Consider the following 19,160-nt stretch of genomic DNA (forward strand, 5'->3'; position numbering starts at 1 on the left):
ATACAAATGTATCGAATCCTGAAGAATAAATGGTTCCTAAAACAGGTAATACTGTATCACTTTGGATACATAATTAGATCACAATGATGCAAAGAAAAAATATTATTAATGAATAGACTAAAAAGTCCACACTGGCTGGCCAGCCTTAATTAATACTTAATATATTGTGCACAAGCAAAAATGTATCCAAGATCAATAGAGTAAATAAATGGAAGATGTATTGCTTGTAGGATATCATAGAATTGAATAAACGATAAGGACTCAAAATTCTTCTAATAACGATCTAAACTAGTATTAATTATCCGTTATACATGTATCCAAAAGTCTCGTGCGGCTCATTAGCTCCTAACCTCGTACGGCTGCTGATGTGGATGCTAAATGTTGGAGCAAATGAATAGAAGCCAGTCCCGTCCTTTTGACCAAAGCTATTAAAAAGTCTCGATAAAGGCACCTAACCTTAAGCGGCCGTTAGTGTGGGCAGCCAATGCCGTAGTATTACAGTCCCGTAATAAGATGATTGTTATGATAGAATAAAATTACTAAAACACAGTCCCGAATGGCTCAAATAGCCCCTAGCCTAGTGAGGCCATTGGTGTGGGTGGCTGAAATGACGGGATAATGTATTAAAAAATAAATAAAACCCTGTCTCACTCGTAGCAATCTCACCCGTGCCAGTGAATGCAGTAGCCGTCCGACCGGCCGGATGTTCACCGGTCCTCCGCCGTTTCCAATCCACAAGCCGTTTTATGCTGCGCTGCCTGGGTGCTCCTCCGACAGCGCAGCTGGGTAATCCTTAGGCTGGGATGAAAGAGATGGAAATATCTATGGCGGTTTAAGGCGGGTTAGGGCTGTCGGTGATATCCGTTCGTCTCCAAATAGCAGAGAGATGGTATATATCCGTGGATCACTCCAAAGCCGTTCAACCTAACGCGTTTCTCGACCGTAGGCACTGGTCGTTTCATCAGAGGAAGTGCAATGCGTTAGGTTGAACGGCTTTGGAGTGATCCACGGATATATACCATCTCTCTGCTATTTGGAGACGAACGGATATCACCGACAGCCCTAACCCGCCTTAAACCGCCATAGATATTTCCATCTCTTTCATCCCAGCCTAAGGATTACCCAGCTGCGCTGTCGGAGGAGCACCCAGGCAGCGCAGCATAAAACGGCTTGTGGATTGGAAACGGCGGAGGACCGGTGAACATCCGGCCGGTCGGACGGCTACTGCATTCACTGGCACGGGTGAGATTGCTACGAGTGAGACGGGGTTTTATTTATTTTTTAATACATTATCCCGTCATTTCAGCCACCCACACCAATGGCCTCACTAGGCTAGGGGCTATTTGAGCCATTCGGGACTGTGTTTTAGTAATTTTATTCTATCATAACAATCATCTTATTACGGGACTGTAATACTACGGCATTGGCTGCCCACACTAACGGCCGCTTAAGGTTAGGTGCCTTTATCGAGACTTTTTAATAGCTTTGGTCAAAAGGACGGGACTGGCTTCTATTCATTTGCTCCAACATTTAGCATCCACATCAGCAGCCGTACGAGGTTAGGAGCTAATGAGCCGCACGAGACTTTTGGATACATGTATAACGGATAATTAATACTAGTTTAGATCGTTATTAGAAGAATTTTGAGTCCTTATCGTTTATTCAATTCTATGATATCCTACAAGCAATACATCTTCCATTTATTTACTCTATTGATCTTGGATACATTTTTGCTTGTGCACAATATATTAAGTATTAATTAAGGCTGGCCAGCCAGTGTGGACTTTTTAGTCTATTCATTAATAATATTTTTTCTTTGCATCATTGTGATCTAATTATGTATCCAAAGTGATACAGTATTACCTGTTTTAGGAACCATTTATTCTTCAGGATTCGATACATTTGTATCCATTATTGGTCTTTTGGAATACTAACCATATATGAGAAATTAACTAGATGGTTATATATGTAATGATTGTGGTATTTTATTCATTTTAATATTATTTTCAATATCTTACTGTGGTCACTCTAAGGAATATATTTATAATTAATTTATTTGGTAATAACTACAATTAAATAAATATTTAATAAAAATTAATTAATCCAAATATTATTTTTTGATTGGCTCTTCCTTTTGCGCACGTTTTAGCTCCGGAATGCTAGGTGGCACCAGATAAACTGCCCTTGGAAGCCGAACCCCTGTCATTAAACAATTGGCTTGTGGTAGACTGACCTCTAGTGGATATAAAGAGGAGCCAAAACTTGGTAACATGGACCCTGGTGCGAGGAACAAAAAACTTTTAGAGCCTAATCCAGATCTGATCGCAGCAGCAAATTTGTTAGCTAATGGGTAAAATTATGTGCACTGCGCGTGGGGCAGATATAACGTGCAGAGAGAGTTAGATTTGGGTGGGTTATTTTGTTTCTGTACAGTGTAAATACTGGCTGCTTTATTTTTACAGTTCATTTAGATTTCAATTTGAACACACCCCACCCAAATCTAACTCTCTCTGCACGTTATATTGGACACCCCTGCAGTGCACATGGTTTTGCCCATTTGCTAACAAATTTGCTGCTGCAATCAGATCTGAATTAGGCCCTTTATCCTGCGTCTTTTAGATGTTCCTGAAGATACTGCTAGTTCTGGCCTTAAAAGAATGTCCCCACCAAACGGAAGATATTGTACAGAACGATTTGATTAAGAATATGCAATTCAAGTGCGGAGCCAAAGGGCCCTTTGAGCTAAGACGGCCATAGCTGAAAACCTAGGAACTCACTTGAGCACCAGCTTGCATGCCCTCACACACTCATTCAGCTGCACCGCAAAGTTGTTCCACCAATTTCAGTAGGGAATCCCAGGGCAAATCACTATGAAGCCCTGAGACAAATTCGTCAGCTGAACTTCCTATAGCTGAATACACCCATGTTGAGGCTTGCAAAGGTCAGACCAGAACATATTTAAATAGACTTGAAACAACCTTCTAAGTTTCAGCTAACAGATCCCCAAGGAACGCTGAGCCCCGAACAAGAAGGCCTGGGTGTCGAGGTAAATGTGCTACCACAGTGATAACCTTGGGTGGTAGTTACAGTTGGACAAATAATCGAGAGATCCAAAGAAAGGAAAGGAATGAATTTCCTGCACCAATGCTAGAATGAACCCACAGCCACTGCTTGGGAATTCATAACTAAACAGGCTAGAGAGTGGCGCATAGCAGCAATGAGGTCTTGTATGCTGTGAGTCGATGATTCCTCACCCTTAGAGACGACGATGGTCTCTGCAAGTCCACCCTCCTCCTTTTCCAAATCCCCGGGTAAGTTGGCGTCACAATAGACTTTTTCAGAGTGTTTTGTAAGAAAAGGCAACAGGTGTGCACTTATCACTAAAACCCAACCAGCAAGCAGTAAATGAAAACAAATCAATTTGGGGGGGGGGGTTGGTATAGCTATCACTGCTGCTTCCTTGGAATGTATGTAGATGCAGCAGGCGTCTATTACATGCAGACGCCTCCTGCTGCGCTAGTGATCCGAGCTGCATCCAAGGACACAGCATGGAATCAAGCCAATAGCCTTCAAATGGCTTGCTTGGCACCATGGGGCCATTCTCAGAAGCCAGGATATCTCCGTCCTACAACCGTTTTAAGAAACTGAGGCTGTCCCCGACCACTCCCCCTGCCCTTGAAACAACATCAGACTGTTAATCAAAGACAGTCTCATGACAGACTGCGTCCCATGCAGCAGGACCTGTTACATACACACACCATTGTGCATATCATATTTCCAGTTTTCCTAATAATTTTTGTTTTTCAAGTTACATATTAATCTGAAAAAAAAAATGTAAAAGGATTAGTATTTATTTTCTTATTTTGCTTTGCTTCCTAATGTTCTAATAACAGTTTGTGTGCATAACCTTTTGTTTTGTTCCTTATTTTGAAATTATTCAAATCTGCCTAGCAATGAACGTTAAGTGGTAATGTGTTCTGTAATTTCTCATTAAGCACATACAGACCGGTGAAGCAGTATATCCAAGCTGATAAAGACAAGGTAAGCTCTATGTGAATAACTAATAGGCCTATAGTGTAATTGAGCTGTCATTTATTAAATTAAGGAAAAATATTTTTGACTCTCCTAGCATAACAAGTACAGTTCATTATAGGCCAGTGGTTTCCAAACTTTTTTGAATCCCGGAGCCCAAGAATATCAGAATTTTTTTCACGGCACCCCTAGGCCAAAAATTTCTTATTGAGAAATTTAGAAAGAAATATTACATTAAGTAGATTGCGTTTATATGTCATTCTTAGGGTCAGTTGTGTGGTGAGGGACAAGATTTGCTTCTGTTTGGCCACATATTTTATGACTGGCAGCCACCAGCACAGGTTTTGCCTATTATATTGACCATGAATAATTTGAATTGGTCCTGGACCACCAACCTAAGGCACCCCTGCAAGTGTCCTGAGGCACCCCAGGGAGCCACGGCACACAGTTTGGGAACCTCTGTTATAGGCAATAAAAGCTTTTATGGATAATGATGAACACCCTAATCCTTGTAGTTCCCGCATTTTGGGAGAGTTGGCCACTTGGAGTACACAATATTAAATAGAGATGAACAGAATCTTAATTTAAGTACCCAGAGATAGAGTTGAGTGAAAGATTGGCAGGACCAAGGGGAAGTTAAGTGAGAGACATGCAGCATGCTTTGCACTCTATATGATCATCAAATGAACTTTGTTTTTAGTTGGCCTTTCGATTCATTGACATAACCCTAACACCACGGCATGTGGATTTTGTGGAATACTATAGATATACACTAGACTATAAGGCAGAGGTAGTAAACCTTCTAAAGAGTGAACAAATGGAGAAGTTGCCCATAGCAACCAACCAATCAACTTCTACCTATTGTTTTATAAAGTGTGCTTGATAAATGCTAGCTGGAAGCTGATTGGTTGCTATGGGCAACTTCTCCACTTCTCGATTCTTTGGAAGGCTAAATATTGTACATCTCCCCCTAGAGCTTCCATGGAGTAGTAAACAATATTAATTCTGTAAGTCAATTTGTTTGGGTTGGCCTAAACTTGTGGATATAACAACTTTGTTGTATATATTAAGCGCCTCCTCTTCCACAGTTTATTTATATTTTGTATCTGTAGCTAATGCAGGCAGGTTTTGTGCGAATGGTACCTTCTTATAAGCGACTATAATCTGTAGTTTTGTAGACACCACATATTAATAATGTGTCCTAATACACCTTTAGGCATGCCAAATGGCCACGCTTAGCTCGGCATGGTCCTAGTTAGCCATTGGACGTTCTTTTTCTAAGAATTTGTATCTTATTGCACAACTAAAATGTGAAGAAACTACAAAAATAAATTGCTAGTGTACAATGACCACTGTGGCTTGCGGTGCTTGTACATCTGTGTATGACTAAAGCTGGAATTCAAATACCTGTGTTCAGTTTTCATGGTAAAATCCTGTTTTAACTTTAGGATCTTTCAATTACTCGCTATTTTTTTTTCACGCCGGTTTTTGCACAAAAACACACAGGATCAGGGATAAGTTCCCAGATCCATGTGTTTTTGAGAACATGACCACACAAAAACACGGCACCTATCAGAGATTTTGTTTCTCCTGCCTCTGGGCAGGTGAAACAAAAGCCCTGATAGTACCAGATATCTGGGAAAATTGAATTACCCCCAGGGGGATCAATTAGCACCGCAACTAATTGAATCCGCCCCACCAAGTCCCTAATCTGCGTAAAAAATGCTAAATATGAGCGGCCGCAGCCATTCCTTCTGCCACATTCCGTTATGCTTAATCTGCAACTTTTTACATATTTTTTTTGCCAATTCCTTTACAACAAAAGTTGCAACCTAGCGTCCCTGGTACATTGTGACCAACTTTGTATATGGCTACGGTGCAACTAAGATGAAATAGTTAGGGGTCTGCTGAGCTATTCATAGTGGTGCATCTAAGTTGCACTATATGGCGAAAAAACACTACGTAAGTGAGGACACATCTGTATATACTGTTATATACCATTTTTATTATTATTATTATTATTATCCTTTATTTATATGGCGCCACAAGGGTTCCGCAGCGCCCAGTTACAGAGTACATAAACAAATAATCAAGCAGCAAAACAGCAACTTACAGTTGACGACAATATAGGACAAGTACAGGGTAAATAAACAGCTACATCAGCAGATGACACTGGAATAAGTATCCGGTGGCAGAAGACTGCTGGATTTGGTGCAGTTGAATATTATTAAAGTAAGAAAAGGATAAGCACATGAGGGAAGAGGGCCCTGCTCATGAGAGCTTACATTCTAAAGGGGAGGGGTAGACAGACAGGGGTGAGACAGATGGAGTACATAGAGAGCGTGGGACAGAGGTTTAGGATGAGATTTGGCTGGGTTTGGTGAAGAAGTGGGTCTTGAGAGCCCGTTTGAAGTTTTGTAGAGAGCCTGAGGGGGAGAGGTAGGGAATTCCAGAGAAGTGGTGCAGCACGTGAAAAATCTTGGAGGTAGGAGTGGGAGGAAGTAATCCGTAGGCAGGAGAGTTGGCGTGCATTAGCAGAGCGAAGAGGACAGGTGGGAGTGTAAAGGGAGATAAGGTCAGAGATGTAGATGGGAGAGGAGTGGGTGAGGGCTTTGTAAGAAAGTGTGAGAAGCTTGAAATGGATTCTGAAAGGGAAGGGGAGCCAGTGAAGGTCTAGTAAGAGAGGAGAGGTGGACATAGTGCGTTTGGTGAGGAAAATGAGCCGGGCAGCAGTATTGAGGATAGATTGGAGTGGAGAGAGGTATTTGTCAGGAATGCCAGTTAGGAGGAGATTACAGTAGTCCAGTCTGGAGATGACCAGTGAGTAGATAATAGTCTTCGTAGCATCCTGGGTCACAAAGGGTCTGATCCTGGAAATATTTTTTAGATGAAAACGGCAGGTTTGTGAGAGGTGCTGAATGTGTGGTTTGAAGGAGAGGGAGGAGTCAAGGATTACTCCAAGACAGCGCACTTTGGGGCTAGAGGAGATAGTAGTGCCATCAATAGATAATGAGATTGTAGGAGGTGAGGTTATGCGGGAGGGAGGGAAGATGATCAGCTCGGTCTTAGACATGTTAAGTTTAAGAAAGCGCTGGGACATCCAGGAAGAGGTAGCAGAGAGACAGTTGGAGATACAAGTAAGGAGAGCAGGGGAGAGGTCTGGAGAGGAAAGATAGATTTGAGTGTCATCAGCATAGAGATGATATTAGAAACTAAAAGAACTAATGAGCTTACCTAGTGAGGACGTATAGAGAGAGAAGAGGACCAAGGACAGAACCTTGAGGTACCCCTACAGTTAGTGGAAGTGAGGGGGAGGTGGAGTCATGAGAGGAGACAGAGAATGAACGGTCAGAAAGGTAGGAAGACAGCCAAGAGAGGGCAGTGTCACGCAGACCAATGGAGTGAAGGATTTGCAGTAGGAGAGGATGGTCCATAGTGTCAAAAGCAGCAGAGAGATCCAGTAGAATAAGTAGAGAGTAGTGTCCCTTAGATTTAGCAGCATGGAGGTCATTGCATACTTTTGTAAGGGCAGTTTCAGTGGAGTGGAGAGGACGGAAGCCAGACTGGAATGGGTCAAGCAGTGAGTGTGAGGAAAGAAAGGAAGTAAGGCGGTTGTAGACAATACGCTCAAGGAGTTTGGAGGCAAAAGGGAGGAGAGAGATGAGTCGGTAGTTGGAGAGAGTGTTTGGATCAAGGGTAGGTTTTTTAAGAATAGGAGAGATGAGTGCATGCTTGAAGGCAGAGGGGACAGTGCCTGATGAGAGGGAGAGATTGAGAAGGTGGGAAAGATGGGAACAAGCAGAAGGAGAGAGGTAGCGGAGGAGGCGGGAGGGGATAGGGTCAAGTGGGGAGGTGGTGAGGGGACAGGAACAAATGAGGGCCATGACTTCCTCTCCAGATGCATGGGAGAAAGATGTCAGAGTTGGTGCGAGGGATGGGGAGGGTTGGTAAGGGATGGGAAAAGGCTGGTTACTGATGGTCTGGTGTGATGTGATGTCCTGACGTATGGAGTAAATTTTGGATGTGAAGTAAGTGGCAAAGTCAAGAGCAGAGAGTGAGGAAGGGAGACTAGGTCGAGGTGGGCAGAGGAGTGAGTTGAGAGTGGCAAAGAGGCGCCGGGGGTTGGAAGACTGGGAGGAGATGAGGTTCTTGAAGTATGACTGTTTAGCAAGAAAAAGGGCAGCACTGAATGATGAGAGCATAAGTTTGAAATGGAGGAAGTCTGCCTTAGAGCGTGATTTCCTCCAGTGTCGCTCAGCAGTACGTGAGCATTTTTGCAGATATCTGGTGCATTTGGTGTGCCAGGGTTGAGGTGTTAATTTGCGAGGGTGAAAAGTGTTTGGTGGAGCAACAGAGTCAAGAGTAGAAGTAAGGGATGCATTGTATGTGGAAGTGGCTTGTTCAGGGCATGAGAGAGAGAGAATAGGAGAGAGAAGCGAGTCAAACAGGGAGGAAAGGAATGTGGTGTCAATAGCTTCAATGTTACGCTTAGTGATGGTAGCATTAGGAGGTAGAGATGGGGAAGTCGAGAGAGATAGGTTAAAGGAGAGCAGATGGTGGTCAGAGAGGGGAAATGGGGAGTTGGAAAAATCAGAAATATCACAGCGGTGAGTGAAGACCAGATCCAGTGAGCTCCCATTCACATGGGAGGGTGAGGAGGTCCACTGGGAGAGACCAAGTGAAGAGGTGAGGTTAAGGAGTTTAGAGGCAGGGGATTGTGTGGGGATGTCAATAGGGATGTCGCCTAGGATAATGGAGGGAATGTCAGAAGAGAGGAAGTGAGGAAGCCAGGAAGCAAAGTTGTCGATGAATTTGGAAGCAGTGCCAGGGGGGCGGTAAATGACAGCTACTCTAAGATGTACTGGTTGGAAGAGGCGTATGGCATGGACCTCAAATGTAGAAAATGTATGGGATGGTTCTGGTGGTATGAGTTGGTAGGAGTAACTAGAAGGTAAAAGGACCCCAACACCCCCCCCATGGCGACCCCCAGGTCGGGGTGTGTGTGTGTGAATGTGAGGCCCCCAGCAGAGAGAGCAGCAGGAGAAGTAGTGTCAGAGGGCGTAATCCAAGTTTCAGTAATGGCTAGTAGGTGTAAGGAGTTGGAAATGAAAAGGTCATGAGTGGGGACCAGTTTGTTACAAACAGATCTGGCATTCCAGAGGGCACAGGATAGGGGGTATGAGTTTGTGGGAGAGATGTGAATGAGATTATCAAGGTTGCTGTAGCGATGAGGTGAGATTAAGTTTGAGGGCAGGGATGATGAGAGAGTAGTGATGGTACGGGTGCCTGAGCTAGGAGGAGAAACTGCAGGAGGTGGGCAGGGAGGAAGGTCAGTGTGATGTGAATGGGGGTGTGGGGAGGTGACAGGGAAGGGAGAGAGGGAGCAGGGCTAAGTTGTGGGGTAGCAGGACCATGGGGCAGAGGTGAATGAAAGTGGGGTAACAGGAAAGGAGGTGGAAGGAAACAGAGGGATGGAGAGGGGAAAGAGGAGGAGGTGTAAGAGACTAGGGGGGGGGGGGGGGGGAAGGATAAAGATACATTATTAGGTAGACACTGAGTGATGTGGGGAGTATAAGAAAGCTTTGACATAGTGAAAAGTAGGTAAATAGGTTGAGGGAAAGTGGAAGTAGGAGAGGAGACTGTAAGGGAATCCGAGTAGAAGAAATGCAGGTGAGAAAAGCAGTGTAGGCTCAATGGGTGTAGATTTAGTATGAAATTAGTCAAAAGCGTAGATAAAGTGGTTGCAGAAATGTATTTGGAGTGTAAGAAATGAAAGGTTTAAGAAGCAATGGTAATTATGTTACATTTTTTAAGTGTTTGCAGGTAAATTGCATTGGTGCAGCTGTGCTTAAAAAACAAAATTACAATAATACAGATACAAGCATTTGTAGGTGAAATGGATGGTTTTTGAATTGTCCAAGTAAGGTAGTTCCGTGCTATTTAATCAGATGCAACAATCAGGAGGTGAGTGATCTGAGAAGTGACTCACATTTGTTATTAGTTCTTCAGTTTTCTTTGTTTTGTTAGATTGGTGTGCTTCTGTTTTCCTTCTTTTTCACTTCGATTGAACGCTGATGGAACGCTGCTGTTATGTGTCAATTTTATGACACTTTGATAAAAATGCACGCTTAGATAGTAAATGCACAGCTAAACGGCTTTGCACAGCCTACACCATTGAACTTAAGTAGAGGTTTTTGCACAGCAGATGATTATCTATTGACCGCGTATGCACCGCAATGCGCACGCACGTCGCCATACAACAATAGGCATCACCAAACAGCGACAAGCTGATGCGAAAATTTCAATCACACAGCCATTTGCAAGCTGATTGACAGGAAGAGGCCATTTGTTGATGGTAACTGACCGTTTGCTGTGAGTGTCAGGGAAAACGCAGGCGTTCCCAAGCGTTTTCTGGGAGGGTGTATGACGTCAACTCTGGCCCCGATCAGCCTGTTCTCATCACACTGTAGGAGTAAGTCCTGGGCTGCACACAGACTGGAAAAATCATTTGATGGTGAGTGAGGTGCAAACGGATTTGCAGCTGTCCGCTGACTGAGAGACATTTTCGCATGGCGTACACATGCGATCGCACACTTGCACGGGGTGAATTTACACTCCCCTTGGGCGGCGACTATTTGATCGCAGGACAACAAAATTACCAGCACAGAGATCAGGTCTGAATCTGGCCCATAGTATGATAACATTAGATAAAAAAAAAGCAGTAGTTATGTCAAATAAATATTATTTTATATAAGTCATTATATTAATAGTACTTAATGCGAATCCTTGTAAGTGAAATGCTCTTCCATCCTCGCAATTATACTTTTAATAGGCAGCACTCAATCAATGCAGTTTTGGAATAAATTCACTATGATCGCGCATCAGATGGGCAACATTGAATAGAGTGATGGGAAAAGTTACATACAATATAAACTGCTGTGAGTTAAAAATTAATTCTCTTGTTATAGTGTTGAAAAATCAGGGCAACCATTGCAGGGTAATATTAATTTACTTTGAGAGAGAATTACATGTGTCTACCTGCTCATAGGACTTTATTAAAATCCTAACTAGTTACACCTTAAGAACTAATCTGTATTGATTCTATTAATCAACATATTGGGAAACTTGGGAGTTCTCCATAAGATAACATCAATTTATAAATACTGAACAATACATACAAACACTGCCTTTTTAGAGAAGCAACACTATTTTGTTTCATATGACTACACAAAAAAAAATAATGATGTGCAGGTAGTATCCAGCAGGTTCTTAGTAACTGTTAATAGAGAACAACTAAAAGCATAGATATATATGTAATAATTACATTTATATTTGTTTTGTCCACAGCACTTTCTTCCATTCATCTTGTATACATGTTTTTCAGGTCCTAATATATAATCCAGCTTTTTTCAAATATATTCATGATAACTGGACCGATCATCATGGGAAATATCCATCTACTGGAATGCTGGCACTCATGTTTGCATTGCATATATGCGATGAGGTGAGTACATTCAATTATAATGGACTTAGTTCAGTGATGTTTCTGTAATGTGGTATAAGCTGCATTTTTTTGATGTCCGAATGCACCAATTACACACTGAAGCTGCTTTGCCTTTTCCTGATGTGAAGGGTCACCAGTCCTCACACTGCACTACATCCATGGATGCACCATTTCCTGTGCTAAAGAATGCAACCCCTGTAATGTAAACTAGCTTTGTCATTGTGACTTCCTATAGGCCACATCCTGAGTATTGAGTAATGAGTATTGAGTAATGCTGAGCCTGAGATCTTAACAGCGGAGCAGGGTGGGTAGGCATTTTAAATTGCTCCAAGCTGAGTAAGAAGAGGCAGTAACAGGAAGGACTTACTGTACAATACAAAAATTCTTACAGCTGCATTACTAGACTGCCAGTCCCAAATTAAAGGTATTACTCTGTGAGGTTCGGTGGGGTGAGGCAGAGCCTTTCCTATCATACTAACGTATACACCAGCGTTTTGACTGTGTGAAGTATATGAAAAATACAAAATATCTTCCTTGCATTATTCTAATTCATTTGTATAGCCAAAACTCTGAAGTAAAAAGTCTATGGCAGGTGAGACAGTGACTAACCTGCCTATCTTTTCCACTCATCACTGATCAAAACTTACCAAATTTCATGGAGTTTATATTGCTGCACCTGTGTTTAATGCCCAGATGTACCCTTTCGGCGCATATATTGTGTGTAAATCTGGCTCTGATGCTTTCCTGAGCCATTTACCTCACTGCACGTCCCTGGTATTACTAGTACCCAAAATATGAACACCATCGAAAAAAATTGTTCAAGATTGGTAAATGGCACTGCTACTCTAATACAATTATGCATACACAGTATCTGGTTGATCTACAATTCCATATTCAGTGTAAAACATTCACTTATGTAGTAAAACAAATACACTAATTAAATTCATCCAATAGATTTATAATTGGTATATTCCTCACTTGTTCCTTGTCACAAATATTTGTTAATTTAAAATACAACCTATAAAGAAGTGACCTTTTTAAGGTATAAAAAACCACAAGATAAAAACAAAATCTGCATGCAAGTGATACAGAATGCAGAGTGATGCAGAAAGCCATGAACTACCATCTTCACACAATGAGGGTAATTACAAGTTGATCGCAGCAGGAATTTTGTTAGCAGCTGGGCAAAACCATGGGGGTAATTCCAAGTTGATCGCAGCAGGATATTTTTTAGCAGTTGGGCAAAACCATGTGCACTGCAGGGGGGGCAGATATAACATTAGCAGAGAAAGTTAGATTTGGGTGGGTTATTTTGTTTCTGTGCAGGGTAAATACTGGCTGCTTTATTTTTACACTGCAATTTAGATTGCAGATTGAACTCACCACACCCTATGGGGTATATGCAATTGCGGTCGAATTCGCGGCAATTTTCGCCGTTTTTTAATTCGACTCAATTCGACAGGTGAATCCCGGAAGGTGGCTTCCGGAATTCACCATATTCAATGAAAAACGGATTCGCCAGAGTCGCGGGCGAAAATCGGCCGATTTGGCGGATTTTGCCGCGATTTTAAAAAACGGTAAAAATCGTGAAAAACCCGGAAAAAAAAATGGCGTGGGGTCCCCCCTCCAAAGCATAACCAGCCTCGGGCTCATCGAGCTGGTCCTGGTTCTAAAAATGCGGGGAAAAAATTGACAGGGGATCCCCCGTATTTTTAAAACCAGCACCGGGCTCTGCGCCTGGTGCTGGTGCCAAAAATACGGGGGACAAAAAGAGTAGGGGTCCCCCGTATTTTTAACACCAGCATCGGGCTCCACTAGCTGGACAGATAATGCCACAGCCGGGGGTCACTTTTATGCCGTGCCCTGCGGCCGTGGCATTAAATATCCAACTAGTCACCCCTGGCCGGGGTACCCTGGGGGAGTGGGGACCCCTTCAATCAAGGGGTCCCCCCCCCCCAGCCACCCAAGGGCCAGGGGTGAAGCCCGAGGCTGTCCCCCCCCATCCAATGGGCTGCGGATGGGGGGGCTGATAGCCTTTTGTGATAATAAAAAGATATTGTTTTTTCCAGTAGTACTACAAGTCCCAGCAAGCCTCCCCCGCAAGCTGGTACTTGGAGAACCACAAGTACCAGCATGCGGGAGAAAAACGGGCCCGCTGGTACCTGTAGTACTACTGGGAAAAAAATACCCCAAAAAAAACAGGACACACACACCGTGACAGTAAAACTTTATTACACACTACCGACACACACATACTTACCTATGTTGACACGCCGACTGCCACGGTCTCCGACGATCCGAGGGTACCTGTGAAAAAATGATACTCACCTTCCAGCGTCCAGAGATAAATCCACGTCCAGAGAGATAAATCCACGTACTTGTAAAAAAAAAAGAACACGCAAATACCCGCTCCATACCGGACTAGAAAGGGGTCCAATGCTTTCACATCAGACCCCTTTCTACCGAATGCCGGGACATCACGTGACTCCTGTCACTGACGTCCCTTCAGCCAATCAGGAAGCGCTACTTCCGTGGCGCTCACCTGATTGGCTGTGCGCTGTCTGTACTGTGACAGCACATCGCAAAGCCGCTCCATTACTTTCAATGGTGGGAACTTTGCGGGTAGCGGTGGGGTCACCCGCCGGTCAGCCGCTGACCGGCGGGTGACCTTACCGCTAGCCGCTAAGTTCCCACCATTGAAAGTAATGGAGCGGCTTTGCGATGTGGTGTCACAGTACAGACAGCGCACAGCCAATCAGGTGAGCGCAACGAAGTTGCGCTTCCTGATTGGCTTAGAGACCTTTCTGTGACAGCTGTCACTGACAGGTCTCATTCGTGGAAAGGTGTCCCATGTGTCAGCATGGGACCCCTTTCAGTCCGGCATGGAGCGGGTGTTCGCTTTGTTTTTTTGCCAAGTACGTGGATTTATCTCTGGACCATGGCTGGGGTGAGTATATTGATCTTTTCTTTTCAGGTATCCGTGGATTCTACATGGAGAAGAGGACCGATGTCGGCGTGTGAACATAGGTAAGTATGTGTGTGTCGACGTATGAAATAAAGTTTTACTGTCGACGGTGTGTGTGTCCTGTTTTTATTTGGGTATTTTTTCCCCAGTAGTACTACAGGTACCAGCGGGCCCGTTTTTCTCCCGCATGCTGGTACTTGTGGTTCTCCAAGTACCAGCTTGCGGGGGAGGCTTGCTGGGACTTGTAGTACTACTGGAAAAAACAATATCTTTTTATTATCACAAAAGGCTATCAGCCCCCCCATCCGCAGCCCATTGGATGGGGGGGGACAGCCTCGGGCTTCACCCCTGGCCCTTGGGTGGCTGGGGGGGGGGGACCCCTTGATTGAAGGGGTCCCCACTCCCCCAGGGTACCCCGGCCAGGGGTGACTAGTTGGATATTTAATGCCACGGCCGCAGGGCACGGCATAAAAGTGACCCCCGGCTGTGGCATTATCTGTCCAGCTAGTGGAGCCCGATGCTGGTGTTAAAAATACGGGGGACCCCTACTCTTTTTGTCCCCCGTATTTTTGGCACCAGCACCAGGCGCAGAGCCCGGTGCTGGTTTTAAAAATACGGGGGATCCCCTGTCAATTTTTTCCCCGCATTTTTAGAACCAGGACCAGCTCGAAGAGCCCGAGGCTGGTTATGCTTTGGAGGGGGGACCCCACGCCATTTTTTTTTATGATTTCACCGTTCCAGCATAAAAAAAAAATATATATTTTAAAAAATATATAAATAATATTTGTGCCTCCAAAAAAAAAAAAAAAAGTACCTAATCCCTTCTAATATAAATAGATCTGCTATTCCCCCCCAAAAAAACACAAAAAAAAACATGTTTAAAATTTTTTTATTTGTTTTCACCCTCCAAAGTGTGGCGGATTGAAAATGACGAATTTGCTGTCTAAAAGCACTGCTGTCGAATTTCCAAACTTGAATTGAATATGCTTTGGTCGAATTGCAGCACTTGTATCATTGCAGAAAAGTCGAATTTGCAAAAAGTCGAATTTCAAAAAGTCGAATTTTGAAAGTCCGTTTTTTGGTCGGAAAGCACTGAATTGCATAGGCGATTTTTTTTTTTGGTCGAAAATGACCCGAAATTCGACAATTTCGGGAATTCGACCGCAATTGCATATACCCCTATCTATCTATCTATCTCTCTCTGCACATGTTATATCTGCCCCCCCTGCAGTGCACATGGTTTTGCCCAACTGCTAAAAAATATCCTGCTGCGATCAACTCGGAATTACCCCCCATGTGCACTGCAGGGGAAGCAGATTTAACATGTGCAGAGAGAGTTAGATTTGTGTGTGGTGTGTTCAATCTGCAATCTAATTTGCAGTGTAAAAATAAAGCAGCCAGTATTTACCCTGCACAGAAACAAAATAACCCACCCATATCTAACGCTTTCTGCACATGTTGTATCTGCCTCCCCTGCAGTGCACATGGTTTTGCCCAACTGCTAACAAAATTCCTGCTGCGATCAACTTGGAATTACCCCCAATAACCTGATCACATCATCGCAATGTCTGATCATCAGTAATCCTCAGGATATAACATGCAACAAAATAAAAGCATAATAATGAAGCGCTATAGATTTTTCAACAATTTAAAAGTTCTGCACTTTTCCTGCTACAATAATCTATAAAAATTAGGCTTGAGCACTTCTGAAGCTAAAACAATATTCGGGGAACAGCGCCCTTAGCGTAAAGGGGAAATGGCTGCCTCAGAAATGTGTTGCATATTTTATTCATAAAAATAGTTGAATGTTTCCTCTGTATGTTGTTTTAGATTTTTCCTGTGTCAATCAGTAGTTTGGGGGAAAGTGCTTTACTATTTGGTAATAATTTGTATTTATTGTATAAATTAGCAATATACTGTATGGAGTTTAGCACGCATATTGTAAATAATTGCAGCTTTGCAAGAATGATTTATAATAATGGAAGTGTTTTATATTCTTTTTAGATATCTGTGTTTGGTTTTGGTGCAGACAGAAAGGGAAACTGGCACCACTATTGGGAAAACAACAGATTTGCAGGAGCTTTCCGAAGGACCGGTGTACACAATGCAGACTTTGAGTCTAAACTCCTAGAATCATTAGCCAATGAAGGAATACTGACCTTCTACAAATAATGAATGTGTCTAACCATGAACAGGGATATCATGATTTTGTACTTTGATAATTAAATTTTTTTTATTTTTGACCATAATGCATCTTGTGTGGATTGTGCTGCATACTTATATAATGTTGGTAATTTAAATATAGCCCCACTTACTGTGTAGCATTGGGGGAAACAATAGAATATAACAAAAACTAGTTTTTAACACCATTTGATACTCGCATCCTTCATGTATCACAGCACACGTAAACCAGTGATCGGACTGAAAGTGTGTCAAAACTTGTATATTATTGAGATAAATACATTTAAAATGCATGTGGACTACCCCTCCTGGTGTAACCCAGCCATTTCTCCATACCCCTGGGGATTTGGATATGGACTGAATAAATGAATAGGTGATAAAATAAAAAAATTGTCTTTGGCAAACTACAACTTCGGTTGCCAACATTGGCTGCTGGGAAAGCTTGCACTAGGAGAACCACAAGTACAAACTTGTCTTGGCATCAGTGCCAGCTGGGACCTGTAGTACACCAAGGAATTTTTTTTAAATATAAACAGTTTATCACAATATTGATATCCTTTTGTCTGGTATACCTATATTGCTCAACTTACCTGTCCTTCATTTTGAGCCGTTGCCATTCACTCGTTTCTTGTGGAATAATGTCAGGTGACTCAAGAAAGGGGACATATAGGAGAAATGCTACCAAAACAAAACTTAAATTGCACTTCCCCCTGATCCTCCTTTGTCTCCTTACTCCCCAGGTAGTGAGGATACCTTGGAATGTGTGCTTTACCCATCCAAATACAGTTCACATCCTATACATAAAGTACAGGAGATTAAAAAAAAACTTTTCTTGACAAGAAGCTGTGAGGTATAAAAGAATACATTGGGAGTATTCAATTGTTTGAAAAATCAGTTGGGTGTCTGTTTTTTCCTATTTAATTGTCAGGAAAAAACAGACCCCTTACTGACTTTTCAAAAAATTGAATATCCCCCATTCAGTCAGTCCTTTCTCAACATTCTCTGCACTCTATGGACTCCAGACAACACAACTCCTTTTCTATACTATGTGTATATATATATATATATATATATATATATATATATATATATGAACAGTACTGTACAAACGTTTTAGGCAGGTGTGGAAAAAATGCTGCAAACTAAGAATGCTTTAAAAAAATAGAAGTGCTAATAGTTTATTTTTATCAATTAAGAAAATGCAAAGTGAATAAACAGAAGGGAAATCTAAATCAAATCAATATTTGGGTTGACCACCCTTTGCCTTCAAAATGGTAATCAATTCTTCTAGGTACACTTGCACACAGTTTTTGAAGGAACTCGGCTAGAAGGTTGTTCCAGACATCTTGGAGAACTAACCACATCTCTTCTGTGGATGTAGGCTTGCTCAAAACCTTCTGTCTCTTCATCTAATCCCAGACAGATTTATGATGTTGAGATCAGGGCTCTGTGGGTGCCTGATAACTTACAGGACTCCTTGATCGTGTTTATACTGAAGATAGTTCTTAATGACAATGGCTATATGTTTTGGATCGTTGTCTTGGTGCAGAATAAATTTGGAGCCAATCTGACGCCTCCCTGATGGTATTGCAAAAGCCAGAATCACTTGTATATATTACACCATCCATATAATTTATTAAAAGCACCTCCCCCAGCTCCCATCACGGCCCACACACACACACACACACACACACACACACACACATAGTGCAGCATGATGCAGGCATCACCTTACCTGCAGCTGTCGGGAAGAGTGTGTCACCTGGCCAGCTCTCAAGCCCATAGGAACTACCTGGGAGGAGTTGTGCACTACCACTGCAGATCACCCTGTTCCTAGATTCAGCCAGCTGACAGTCCAGCCTTCCCTGTGAATATGAGGAAGCAGCTGCCACGTCACCGACAACCTTCCCCCCCAATTTTTTTTTTTTTTTAAATGGTCACCTACGGCTATAGGTCAGCGGCAGGAGGGGGTTTATAGGTTCTTATAGGTACTCAGAACCCCCTCCCCACTTCCCCCAGGGGCGCTAGTGAGTCTGGTAGGAAAAGATTAGAGGGGTCATATACTAATACTGAATCACTCACCTCTGACTCTGATTAAGCTATATCAAACTTTTTTAAGACAGTGGGCCTGCTCGAATCAGAAACAAAAAAGGTGCAAGCTCTGTAGTAGGTGAAACTGTAGGAGCAGTTGCACCCAGGAAACCAACATTTAGAGGACGGAGGAAATAAAGGGGTTTAACAGCTCTGATCATTCTCTGGGATCGAAATGACCGTATTATCCAAAGGCTTTTCTTGTGTGCAGCTATATAAACAAAGGGTTTTTGACTGTGAAGTGGAATTACAAAACTTTCAAAGGCAACTTAAACTGACAGACTACTTCTGTAGACCAGACTGAGTGGTGTTCCTTTATCTTTTCATACTAAGGGCACATTTGATTCCCCCTCTCCTAATCCCTCCATTGATACCTTTATGTGACTG

General features: G+C 42.8%; 1 protein-coding gene and 1 long non-coding RNA gene across 4 annotated transcripts in view; one reads left to right on the forward strand and one right to left on the reverse strand.

Moving 5' to 3' along the window:
• Window positions 1-16,750, forward strand: part of LOC135055755 (CMP-N-acetylneuraminate-beta-galactosamide-alpha-2,3-sialyltransferase 2-like) — a 195,453-nt gene extending 178,703 nt beyond the window's left edge. For all 3 annotated transcript variants that reach the window (XM_063960178.1, XM_063960176.1, XM_063960177.1), the window contains 3 exons: window positions 3,996-4,041; window positions 11,417-11,536; window positions 16,506-16,750. In XM_063960178.1, the coding sequence (XP_063816248.1) occupies window positions 3,996-4,041; window positions 11,417-11,536; window positions 16,506-16,673 (334 nt within the window). In that variant the 3' untranslated portion in view covers window positions 16,674-16,750. The remainder of the gene's footprint in view (window positions 1-3,995; window positions 4,042-11,416; window positions 11,537-16,505) is intronic.
• The window catches only part of LOC135055757 (uncharacterized), a 172,970-nt gene extending 154,435 nt beyond the window's left edge, over window positions 1-18,535 (reverse strand). Inside the window, exon 1 of the long non-coding RNA XR_010243802.1 lies at window positions 18,418-18,535. This is a non-coding gene — a long non-coding RNA (uncharacterized LOC135055757). The remainder of the gene's footprint in view (window positions 1-18,417) is intronic.
• Window positions 18,536-19,160: the final 625 nt, after the last annotated feature.

Source organism: Pseudophryne corroboree, chromosome 3, assembly GCF_028390025.1.
Source record: "Pseudophryne corroboree isolate aPseCor3 chromosome 3, aPseCor3.hap2, whole genome shotgun sequence".
Lineage (NCBI taxonomy): Eukaryota > Metazoa > Chordata > Amphibia > Anura > Myobatrachidae > Pseudophryne > Pseudophryne corroboree.